At 37.4% G+C, this 12254-nt stretch overlaps 1 protein-coding gene across 3 annotated transcripts in view; it reads left to right on the top strand.

Annotated features, from left to right (window-relative positions):
- The first annotated feature begins 366 nt into the window (after positions 1-366).
- The window catches only part of cylda (cylindromatosis (turban tumor syndrome), a), a 28333-nt gene continuing 16445 nt past the window's right edge, over positions 367-12254 (top strand). For 2 of the 3 annotated variants that reach the window (XM_038307229.1, XM_038307227.1), the window contains exons 1-5: positions 367-732; positions 2431-2973; positions 5325-5627; positions 8429-8534; positions 9072-9167. In XM_038307229.1, coding sequence (XP_038163157.1) covers positions 2482-2973; positions 5325-5627; positions 8429-8534; positions 9072-9167 — 997 coding nt within the window. In that variant the 5' untranslated portion in view covers positions 367-732; positions 2431-2481. Of the gene's footprint in view, positions 733-2430; positions 2974-5324; positions 5628-8428; positions 8535-9071; positions 9168-9512; positions 9630-12254 lie in introns of all 3 variants that reach the window. The other variant, XM_038307226.1, reaches the window with a different exon arrangement.

The raw sequence follows: 12254 nt of genomic DNA, 5'->3' as shown, positions 1-12254 counted from the left end.
AAGACATCAGGATTTGGCTTAATTATTACTCTACACTACAAATAAAGACTTATGACAGGTTTATGTGCTATAAAAAAATAAAAAAATCAATTAGTATACTAATTTAGCTCCTGCTTTATTACAATTTTATTTCAGATTTAAAGTTTCATATTAAATAATTTAATTTTGCAGTGAGCTAAATGTGTGTGTGTGTGTGTGTGTGTGTGTGTGTGGAGGGAGGGAGTTGGGTGTCGGAGTGTGTGTGCGCTTCAACCTAACTATGTTTTCCTAGTGGGAAAACCCCTCACAATAGGCCTGCCTTACACATACAAAAGTAACCAATCAGCGCCAAGAAACAATAGTGAATGGCCAATGTCTATAGAGAATACTGTGACGTAATGCCATACCAACGGTGAGGTCGTCTCCTGTAAATAATAAATGTAGACTATGTAAGCTGCGTTATAGCGTATTGTTTCGTTTTTTCCCCCTAATGTGGAACAAATATTTAAATGCTTCTTGTTCATTTCAGTAGTGGCAGCCCTCTGACCGTAGAATTAGCTGTCGCCACGGCTAACGTTAGCCTGACACTCAGCTGTTTTGAACGCTAGCGATAGCTAGCTAGCGGCTGAGCTAACACAGGTTACAACAGGGAGAATTTATCATGCCTTTAAAAGCCGCTTTTTAACTGTGATGAGCGCATGAGATGATCTGTCAGTCACCAGTAGCCTCTGAGTGACCTGCCTCGTCTCGAAGGTAAGTCGTCTGCGCCGCTTGCATTGGCTATGAATGACTGTTTGGTGCATTTTAGCTATTTCCCTCTCAGAAAGGGGTGGAGGGGCTTTAACTGACAGTTTCTGCCTGGTGATACACTCCTGCATAGTATGTCAAAGAACATGTTAAGTTAAATCCAATGTGAATTTTGGGTCTTTATGATGGACAACACACATTAATGCCATAAGAGCGAGCGCGTGCACTTTTCTACCAGGTTAAAAATATCTTAAATTGCAACATTGTCTTATTTCAACCCTGTGCATTGCAGATCAATAGTAAGTTAAGGATCGGTCCAGATGTTGTGTTGAATCTTGTAAACAAAAACGTGCTTAGTAAACATTTTTGTTTTAAAGTAGTCTTTGCTGTCATCCTTGCGACCAATGACGGATGCGGTGCATCAGATATGCTCAACACCGTCACATCTGAGACGTGATTAGGGGAAATCCACCATGCTGATGCTCGTCCTGTCATGCGTGGCAGACAAAAAAAATCCACTGTCTGCTCCTTATCTATTTTTAGCACTTTCAAATGTGTAGATTTGAGTAATTACACACGAGGTGCTCCTGAAAGCAGAACATCAACTCACGGATGGCTCTGCTTCACCATTTACCAATGAGAACTATTTCATAAATATGTGATCACACTACAAAAAAGATCGAGAAACTAAACAAAAAACCTCTTCAATTAAGTGTATTTACCCTTAATTAGAGTAGGTAAATAAAATGATTTGCCAATGGAATGACTATTTTTATGCTTAAAATAAGATGATTAGATAATATGCACTTGAAATAAAACAATGAAATTATTTATTCTTATTTTAAATGTAAATTGTCTTGTTCCATTGGCAAAGTGTTTCACTTACCTCCTCAATTCAAGAAAAAATGCACATATTTTAAGAAAAACTGACTTATTTAGATTTACAGTTTTTGTAGTGCACCAGCCACTGTAATGGGAAAAATTTTGTGTACTGGGTTGATGATCCTTTTGCCTTCAAAACCACCCTTAATTCTTATGAAAGATGTCAGACAATTGTTGTTTTAGATATAACAGCTGCAAATCCTTAATGCGAATGTCTGTTTTTTTATTTTTATCTCCCAAAGGTATGGAGGTCATTGGTAGGCCATTAGTAGGGTGACCTAATCGAGATGTTAAGAAAAACTAAAAATTTTTGTAAGGTTTCTGCTATTTGTCTAAACAAGCAGATCATTGGGTTCTTTATAAAAAAGGCTGGTGGGTGTAATCCGGTTTTAAATGCAGTTCCTTGACCATGACATAGTCTGTACCCATTAGATATGACAGAATATCTAGTATCCAGTAATGCTCCTTAGTAATTTTCTTATTAAACAATCTGTACTCGTGTGTTTCTGCCCTGTCAAAACGGAAACAACAGCTCCTACTCATGTTGTATGTGTTGTTTGCGTTATATAATGCTCTGAATCTTTGTGGTATCATAAACCCTTTTTTTTTTTTCAAAACTGCAGAATGCTGCAGCTTTGCAGACAGTGCATCCACCCATCCAGTTTTATTCCTTTCATGCAGATTAAAGAGCATTGCTTGTTTTTTAAAAGTGAGAGTTTTCCTGGTAACTTTAACTTCAGCTTTTTTTTCTTCAAGCATTTAAGTAGATATTGTTGTCTGTTCTGCTTATTATTAAATTATCCTCTTTGACTGTTATTTTAGACCATCAGTCAAGCTTGTCTTGGCGCTTGGCCTCCAGTCTGCCATGCAGCTATGAGCTCTGCCCTGTGGAGCGGGGACAAGGCTAGCGGGGGCTTCAGGGAGGACTGGCGCTTCTACATGGTTGTGAAGGAATGCTCTGTGGAGAAGCCTACCCAAAAGACCCTGAGGATTCCCCGTGGTAGCCTCGGCCAGGCCTGCCAGGAGCGCAACAGCCTGGGCCGAACGCTTCCCCCATGCAAGGGCAAGAAGAGCCTCCGTATCCTGGACCAGACCAACGTGGTGCTGAGCCTAGATGAGCGGGACGTGGTGGAGCTGGACGAGAAGCTGGCTGAGCTGCTTTTCCCCATCACCAACTGTGAGGAGCGATACAACTTGCTCTCTGACGAGGAACGGCTCGAACGCGTTCGAGACATCGACTGTGGCTCCAAGGTGCGCGTCCAGCTGCGCTCGGGGGATGAACCTCTACCTGGAGTGGTGCGTTTCAAAGGCTCGCTGCTTCCTGACCGAGCCCTCTCCGGAATCTGGTTTGGCGTCGAGCTCCTGGTGAGGATTAGGATTTCTATAGCAGTTTCATTACTAATCAAAAAAACAATAACAAATTAAAGACTTTTTGAATAACATAGATTATATAGGGGTGAAAATAACTTGTAAGCTTCCAGTTACTTCAACATGAATGTATAAGAAATATGTAAATATTTTTTATAACCATAGAAGCTGCTCAGATGTTCAACAAAATTAGATGCAAAAAGAACTGAGCCTCATTGACAGAAAATAATGTTGTTTTGTTACTGTCAGTGGTATATTTTTAGATTAGCGAAAGTAGAACCTTGCTTATATGTATTAATTTCCTCACAGTAGTATTTTGTTACCTACTCTTATCTATATATTTGTTTTTTATTTCTCAGTAACACACCTAGCATTAACTTTATCAATTAATTTCTGTATATTAGAATGTAATAATGCAAGATAATTTGCTTCATTGCACAGAATAATATAATTTAATTAAGCATTACTTACTGCTAATTTATAAAACATTGCAGAAGAGCAGGTAAAAAAACAACAAATTGATAAAGGATTCGCAAAAATAATATTTTAAATTATATCACTTAGATTGTTAAATTTCTTAGTTAAATCGACTTTTAAGTGATCATCTATGAGAGGATACACAGGTTTTGAAAACGAGGTTCTGTGAAGTTATAATAGCTGCATTAGGGTGCTGGACAGTTAAAAATATGTTCTGTTTGTGCTCAGATTTGATTATGTATTTTTATTTGCCTTCAGAAATAAAGAATAAAAAAACAAAAAAAACAAATGCCCCTTGAAGTGGTAATTCCCAATTGGTCAGTTGGAGGGAACTGAGCAGCACTAATTACAGCACTGAATATGGCTGCCATGCATATAAAACATGCTGCAAAAGACAGGAAAACATAACTCATTAGTGATTTGGACAGTTTGTATCTCATTAAAGCAGAGGTACACATAGTTCTATTAAAGCACAATTTGTGACCATTGTCGTTAGTGTTTGAATGTATAAAACAGAGAGGAATTGTTATGCACCAATGTTGCTAAAAGTAATTTGCACAGCAAAAAAGTCCAAACTGTTTTTCTTCTTTTTCCAAACCCAGCACTGTTTCCAAATCTGAGCTCAAACATCTGTATGAAATGAATCTATCCCTTAGAACCAGAGGTTAGCCTAGATTCAGCCGACATCAGTAACCGACATCAGTCGTTGTAGTCAATTGTCGATCTGCTGTAATCTCTGAAAGATTATGAACCTGGAAAAACGAATATTTGGCCGGCTCTTTGAGTCACAGTAGAACAGGCTGATTAATACAGCATACAGGGTTAAATCAACATAAGACAATGACAGGAAACATGGCAGCGATGTGTGGTGTTTTCAGTCGAACTTGGTTTTGTTTAAAATTTGATCTAAAATGGACGCTTCCTCTGATGAACGGTTAGCATTTCTTCACATATCTAAAAACCTAAGAGGATTTGGCATATGTATGGGAAGGAACAACAGCTTCCCAAATTCTCATTTTAAAAACTCTAAAGTATCCCTCTTAAACTAAAAAAACAACTAAAAAGACATTTTAATCATCATGGTGCATATTGACTATGAATACTGAGCAATAACTGCGTTTCAGAAATTCTGGATAATTGGTTTGGATTTCTTATCTTAATATCTGTTTTTAACATACATAAAATATATAATCTCTATCTTTTTCTATCCTTACCTGAAAGTGGAATGAATATGAAGAGTTTTTCCTTTTTTTTTTCTATCCTTTAGGTATAATTTCATTCACTGTATAGGCTAACATAAATGTAAGCAAATAATTGCACCGTATCATTCATTCATCCATCCATCCATCCATCCTGACCTAACAGCAATGTTTTTGGACTGTGGGAGTCCCTGGAGGGAACCCACGCATGCTCAGGCAGAACATGCAAACTCCAGGCAGAAAGACCCCAAGCCGGGAATCAAACCCAGAACCTTCTTGCTGCAAGGCAGCAGTGCTACCGCCTCCACCACTGAGCCCGGTGTAATTTACTTGTGAATAATATCGGCACTAAGTCTGAATCCCTGATGTGATGCTGTTTGCTTTGGACCTTATGTCCTGCAACAATATAAACAAGCTTTCACCATAGCAGCGCAGTGTTGGTTTTAGTCTAAGCATAGTTCTATTTATAAGGAAGCTGATCCTGAAAAATTAATCCAACATTAGCTCACAAAAACGCATTAGAGGTGTACATGAAAAGGAAAGTTGAAAAACTTGGGTGAGGATTGATAAAAGATCCACAGCCTGATCCTTTTTTAAAAAAATCAACTTTCCCTCTAAGCTTTGTCCTATCTCTGAATTATGTCTGATCCGCTCTCTCCTCTCGTGTCCAAGGAGGAGGGTCGGGGCCAGGGCTTCACGGAGGGCTCCTACCAGGGCCGGCAGCTCTTCCGTTGTGAGGAAGAGTGCGGCGTGTTTGTTGCCTTGGATAAGCTGGAACTCTGGGAGGACGATGATAATGAAAGTTTGGGCCAGCTGGAGGTGAATCAGATCAGACTGGAGGACGACCAGGACTATCCTCCGCTGGAGATCAACTCCAGGGTGGTGCTGAGAGAGGAGCCGGAGAGAGGAACCGTCATATTTTGTGACCTGCTACCAGGGAATGAGAGCCATGGTTACTATGTGGGAGTGGACATGGTAAGTATGGCTCCAGTTCAATTAGATGCTGTACCTGCTGTTTTTGAAACCAGACAGGGGCGGGTTCAAACATAAAAATTGGATGTTTTTAAATGCATTTGGCCATGATAGTTTCTGTAATTCCCAAATAGCTTGCAAAGAGAAGTTAGGTGTCTAGCATTTGTGATTGTAAATAAAGCCCAAATCACCAGTTGGTTTGATGCATTTGTTCTGAAATGAAGGTTTTCTTTTTGACCTAAAGAGGTTGAAGTTTTAACTCCATTCATATGAATTATAAAAATGGGAAATACTATTTGTTGGATCTAAGGTAAAGTTTTTTACTGATTGTCATGTTGAAACTCGTCACATACTCAAAGGAGGACGTAAAAATGGTTCAGTTTTATAGAAGGAATTACACCCGCTAATAAGGATAGGTAATCAGTTCATTGATTTATCCAGCCCTGGCTGCTCACTGGCCGCTTTAACACCTTGACAAGACGTTCTTCGTTTTTTGTTTTGTTTTTTTGTGGGCTAACAATATAGCCTGTATCCCTGCTTGTTGTGTATATCTTTCTCTTATCTCAAAGAGAAAATGGCAAAAAAGAGAAATTAATTTTTGCAACAATTGAAGAGCTTGCAGAAAGCATTCATCACTCTGTTCTTTTTCCTCATTTAGTTATGTTATAAACTTTCAACTTAAACTATTAAACATAATATACAATACGTTTATTTCCTCAAAATTTTACACACAAAACCTTTTATGAATATTTGGAAATGTAATTTTTTTTTAGTTTTTTCCACTATTCAATCTATTACAAGTAAAAAAAAAAAAAAAAAAAAAAAACCTTTTACACCCCTTGCTTAACGATTTCGGGCTTTAAGTGTTTTTAAATATGATGCCAGCTCTACTGTCTTCTGGCAGTTTCCCTTAGTGGTGCACCTAAGCTCCTTAAGGTTGAAAAGGACCCATCAGTGTGCGGCCATTTTCAGATCTCTCCAGATGTTTAACCAAGATCCCAGTCTGGGCTTTGACATTCACAAAGTGCTTCTTAAGTCAATCCTTTAGGATCTTGGCTGTATGCTTTGGGTTTTGAGACTAAGGTTTTTTTGGAACAGGTTTTCATCCAGGACATCTCTTTATATTGTTGCATTCCCTTCCCTATAAACTGACCAACCTGTCAGTTCCTGTTGCTAAAAAAAAAAAATTCCCATTGCTTGATGCTACTGCCATATGGAGGATTAAAAAGTGCTAAATTTTATAAATAAATACAGCATTAAATAAACAATTAAATGTGTCAATAATTAAGTAAATGTGGAATAAAATAAATAAATGTGTCATTCATTAATTAAAACCACGTCACTAATATAAAGTGCCACAATTAAATAAATAAATACAGTGATCAACAATTAATTAAATGTGTAATTCATTAAATAAATAAGGAATTAAATATATAAACGTGTCATTAATTTAATAAAATATGTCTTCATTTTATTGGAAAAAAATATATAATTATTTCAGTGTGCATTTAGTTATTTCATGGTCCTGTGTCGCAGTGCATCGAAACCATTAAAAGAATCTGTCAAACTCCCCATCAAAGTTAGGGGGCGGGGTTAACGCGAATCGAGTCTCTGTAATCGATTTGCTTCGCCTTAATGTGCAGGGTGACCAATCAGGTGTTAGATAACCGCCCCCTAACTTTGATAGGTGAGTTTGACAGATTCTTTTAATGGTTGTGGTTTCTAGATACATTGTAGTGAAAATCTGAAAATTACCTCTATTGAAAAAAAAAAACGTGTGTGTATGTATATATATATATATATATATGAAATAGCAATGATAAATGTTATGGATCCCACTACTATAGCTGAAATATTTGAGGATTTAATATTGATTTTAAAAGCAGGTGGAATAGTTTTTGCTCCTGAAAAAGTAAGATTTTTATATAACTGTTGTTTAAAAAATACCAAATAGTGTTCTAATTTTTTTTGTTACACCTAAGAAAGTTAGGTTTATATGTATTCTTTCCAGATAACTAAAACCGTGTTAATGTTCTTACTTTAGTTTTGATCTGTGTGCTCTTATCCCGTCATTTCATGTAATAATATAAAGAAAAAAATCTTATGGTATTGGGAAGGGGTCAATGCTGAATTATTAAACTAGATGAAGTCATTTAGTCTTAAGTTTTGACTATAAAGGACTTTTCTTTTTAGTTGGACGCTACGGCTTGTTGCATTGTCCTCATGTTAAAATTGAAACATATAAACGAGGCATTTGACTACAGATTGTTAGCAGCCACATCAGCTGCTGCAGCAGCCCACTCAGTGCATCTGAGCCTCCCACACAAAGGCAAGGCAGTCACGCGGGGAGTGAGGTAAAGACTTGAAGCTGTATGACCCAACAGCATGGCAAAAGGCCAGCTGGGAGCTGAGGAGAGCCCACTGCTCTGCCTCACTGTGCGATCAGCCTCGCCCTGCCTTCTCTCGCTAGTTGCTCTGGATTTAACCTTATTCCAGATAGTCCCCTGGAACAGAATCCTACATTTGAACCTGAGGAGGAGGAATAGCAAGGCTCTGCTTGGAGCTTTCATAAGGAATGACCTGCGTTGGAAGATCTGCTGTTTAAGTGGTCGAGAGGAGCCAAGTAGTTTGAAGAATGATAATGGAGAGGACCAAGCTAAAGCGTCTCTGTTAGGTTGTGATAGATGATTCATTATCAGAAACGAGGGAAATTAAAGCTTGTGCTGCCAACGAGGGCATGAGGGCTGCATTGATGAGGAATATCTGAAAGTATTTCAACGTGTTTATGTCTCCAACTTTTTTAGGACAATCCTATAGGGAACTGGGATGGTATGATTGAAGGGAAGCTGGTGTGTAATTTTGCCAGTTTGGAGCACACTCGACTCGTCCACATCAGTGACGTAATGCCAGGTAAGTCACCTCATTTCTATCAGTGTGTGTACTCAGTTTCTGCAGTGCTGGAACTTTTAGTCTCTGGAAAGGTTGAGCTGTCCCTCCCTCGGACCAGCACTGAGCTCCCACTGAGCAGTCAGTTTGTGTTCGGCGTTCGTGTTTCAGCGGGAACAGAGAGCCTTTTGTGGCGATGGCTCTCTTGTGTTTGAAAGTCCAGTGAGATACCCTGGGTCTTTGTTCTCTACAATGGCGTGTTGGTTTGCGCCTATGCATGTTTCTGCCATACATAAAACTTTATATACTGATATATACATTCTCCTTTTTTAATTATTTTTTTTTTTCCAAAATACTGACGTTTCCACTCTGTCAGGCTGTTAAAGAAGACATTTAATCAAATAGAGAATTGGAATTTTCCCCCAAACTAATTCTAAGTTAAATGTGGCGACGGAGAATTAACATGTAGGTTCTGAAGCTTTCTTTGTTGATATTTCACGTGACAAAAATGAAAAGTTCTGGTTTCACTTACATTGCAGTTATGTCTGTCTTTCTGTGCAGAATATCCCATGCAGAACCAAAGGCTGCCAATGCACAGTTTTGCCCCCAGAGGCAGTGACAAATCCTCCTCTGGCCAAAGCAAACCAAAGAGCAAAGGTACTACAACAACATTATGATACTGAGCTACCTAACATTTTTACAGCTACACTTGAGAGGCTAATACTGAAAAAGACAACTTGGCTTTTTAGTTGTAGAAGTGAGAATCTTTCTGCTTGTGTTAACTAATGGAGAACTTTTAGGAATGTCCTAACCATTCTATACCAGTCTTAAGAATGGCTTTGTATTTTTTAATGTTGACTTTCCTTTGCTGTAAAGGTTTATAGTGGTTTCATAAATCTTCTTTGTTGGATTTTTTTCCTTTTATTTCAGAGTAGCAGCTGTGCACCTGCACATTAAACTCCTCTCTTGTTTTCCCCCCTCATGTACTTGCATTACTTGCAGGATTAGCTCATCAGTGTGGCAGTAGGAGCAAGTCTGAGTTTTACTATACTTTAAATGGCAGCTCTCTTGACCCCCCAGCTCAGCCCAAATCCAAAAGCACATGGTACATTGATGAAGGTAAAACTCTTGGGATGTTGGTCGTCTTGTTGGCAAGCTCCTGCTGAGGCCTGATAGGTTTTGCCGAGGCCTGCTTAATATTTTCTGCTTCTGAGCTTTTTTGTTTTTAATGACCCGAAGCGTTAAAACATATTTATTTAAACACCATTTATTTAAACCCATAAGTAAGTCAGACAAATTGCATCACTCACTGCATTTCTCCTTTTTACAAATTGAATAGCATCTAAATTAAGTAATTTTGTTCAAGCTTTCTTTATTATGTTTAAAATAGAAATAGAGATGTCCTTCATTGGGAAAATATAGGTGTACCAGAAGGGTGGTGACAGGGAGCAGATAAGAAAGAAATATGAAACAAAAATAGAAGTGAGACTGTAAAGATGGAAAAAAGGAGAAAAAAAGACAAATTGTGAATTTGTATTTATCTCTATAGAAAAGCAAACTTATAAAATAGGAAAAAACTGCATAAAAGGACTACCCTATCACACAAACTTATTTATAAAGCTCTCTAAAAACGAAATAACTGCTGTACAAAAATGAATGTAAAGTAGAAAAAAAGAATTATATATTAACACAAATAGGTCTGCAATTAATGTTTATTTTGCTTATCAATTAATCTGTCAATTATTTTTTTATATTAACCGATTAATAATAGATTAATCGATTAATAATAGCCGATGGTTCCTTAAAGAAGATTTTTTACAAATTTAAACCAGGTGAAACTGAAACTTTTCCACTTGAGGATTTCTTTTTTTATATATATCTTAAATGCAAAATGTTTACGTATAATTACTGCTCTACGTGAGTTGTAATCTAAAGACCCGTTTTTCTGTCTCAACACTCCAGTTAAGGATTAATCGATCACTATATTAGTTGAGAATCATTTCAATAATCGATTAATCATGATTGTTTCAGCCCTGAACACAAATGTGACAAGTTATACAAAGAAAATATATTACACAAAGATTAAAGCATAGATGCCGAATCATTCTGGGTTAAATAGGAAAAAGTGTGTTTTCAAACAAGTTTTCAAAACCATCAACAGATGGAGCCTACCTGACCTCCAACAACTGCAGCTCATTCTACAGTTTAGGAACCAATGCTCTTTCTGGATTTAGAAAAGGACAAAGGCCTCAATTCTGCAAATCTATGAGCAGTAAAATCAACCCAGACACATTGGAAAAGGGGCAGAGCACTTTAAATACTTTTAAAATTAATTCAAAACTTGAAGGGACCCTGTGAAGAGATGCTAAATCAGGAGTTTTGTGCTCTGGTTTATGTGCATTCTTTAACAGCTGTAGATGTGAGAGAGAGGCTTGGCTAACTCCTTTCGAAAGTTGCATTAGTCCCGGCATGAGGAAATAAAAGCATTAACCACACTCTCTAGATGGTCTTTAGACAGCAGGGGCTTTTTAAAAGAAATTAAAACTAAGAGATTCAGTGGTATCCACTCTCTGATGTCATTAGGGCAGCGAAGTAAAGGCTACAAAGAACCATCATGTTTTAGAGTGAAAATAAACTTTGCATATAAGTAAAAGGGCACACAGTGCTCCCTAATAATAGTCCAAACTGCTAGTAGTGGCATGTAAATAATTATTGAGGTTGTTTAACAGCCATGACAGTTATAAGGCCAAATAGTGGCTGGGAGGAAGGATCTGTGATGACCCTCCTTTGTGCATATAGGATGCTGCAGTCTCTTTCTGAACTATTTCAATTGCTCTTAAACAAATTAAATTATTTAAATTACGCAGTCTCTTGCAAATACATTCATAGCTACTGCATTTTTAGATGTTTTATTTTATAAACCAACTTAGTGTAGTCTATAGTAGCAACAAGTCTTTTACATCTTTAAAGAAAATAGAATACTTTTTAGTTAAAGGATTTTCCTGAGAAAATGTGTTTTGCATTTACTGCAACAGACACCCGTTATTTTTCACTAGAAGGGCTCATTTGTTTAATAGCAGGAGCACCAAATGCTAACCAAACAAACTTGAAGCTAATTTGTGTAAATAACCGTTGGCCGGGATGAAACCTGGTTAGTAGGTTGATGCAGGAGCTTGCTTTTAAGACTTTTCCACTCGTCTTGTCCTTCATCACCATTTTATTCCTACTTTGTTTCAGTATGGAGTAATTGGTGTGGCTAAAGACTTTTAATTATGCTTGGGACTGCAAAGGACTCCTTTACATGCCTTAACCTTTATTTTGCTGCAGTTGCTGACAATGAGTTTTTGTGATGCCTATTGCATGCCCGAGTATTTGTAAAAGCTTTAGTTACTGGGGTCATTATTGATTGGTTCTGTCAGCATCACATCCCACCTTTTAAGTTCTGGTTTTCATGTTTTGTTTTTATTTATTTTTTGTTAATATTTTTAGTGGATCTGAAACACAATTTTTTTTTTATATATTGTGGTGTGTGGGACTTATCCACTCCATGTCATTACCTTTGTCTTCTACTATTTAATTAGCTTTTGCTCCTAGTTAGATTTGTTTGTCAAATAATAAAATTAATTCTTCTTGAAAGTTGGCAATCAAAACCATAAGTCTGCTAAAATAGGAGATTCTAAAAGTAGTCTTCCCATTTTGCTTGGCAATGTTAAAAATGCAGGGTGTTCTGCCGATGTGTGTTGT

The sequence above is a fragment of the Cyprinodon tularosa genome, unplaced genomic scaffold (genome assembly GCF_016077235.1).
Source record: "Cyprinodon tularosa strain WSP-4 unplaced genomic scaffold, ASM1607723v1 ctg604, whole genome shotgun sequence".
Taxonomy (NCBI): domain Eukaryota; kingdom Metazoa; phylum Chordata; class Actinopteri; order Cyprinodontiformes; family Cyprinodontidae; genus Cyprinodon; species Cyprinodon tularosa.
This window is presented reverse-complemented; position numbering and strand designations above follow the sequence as displayed.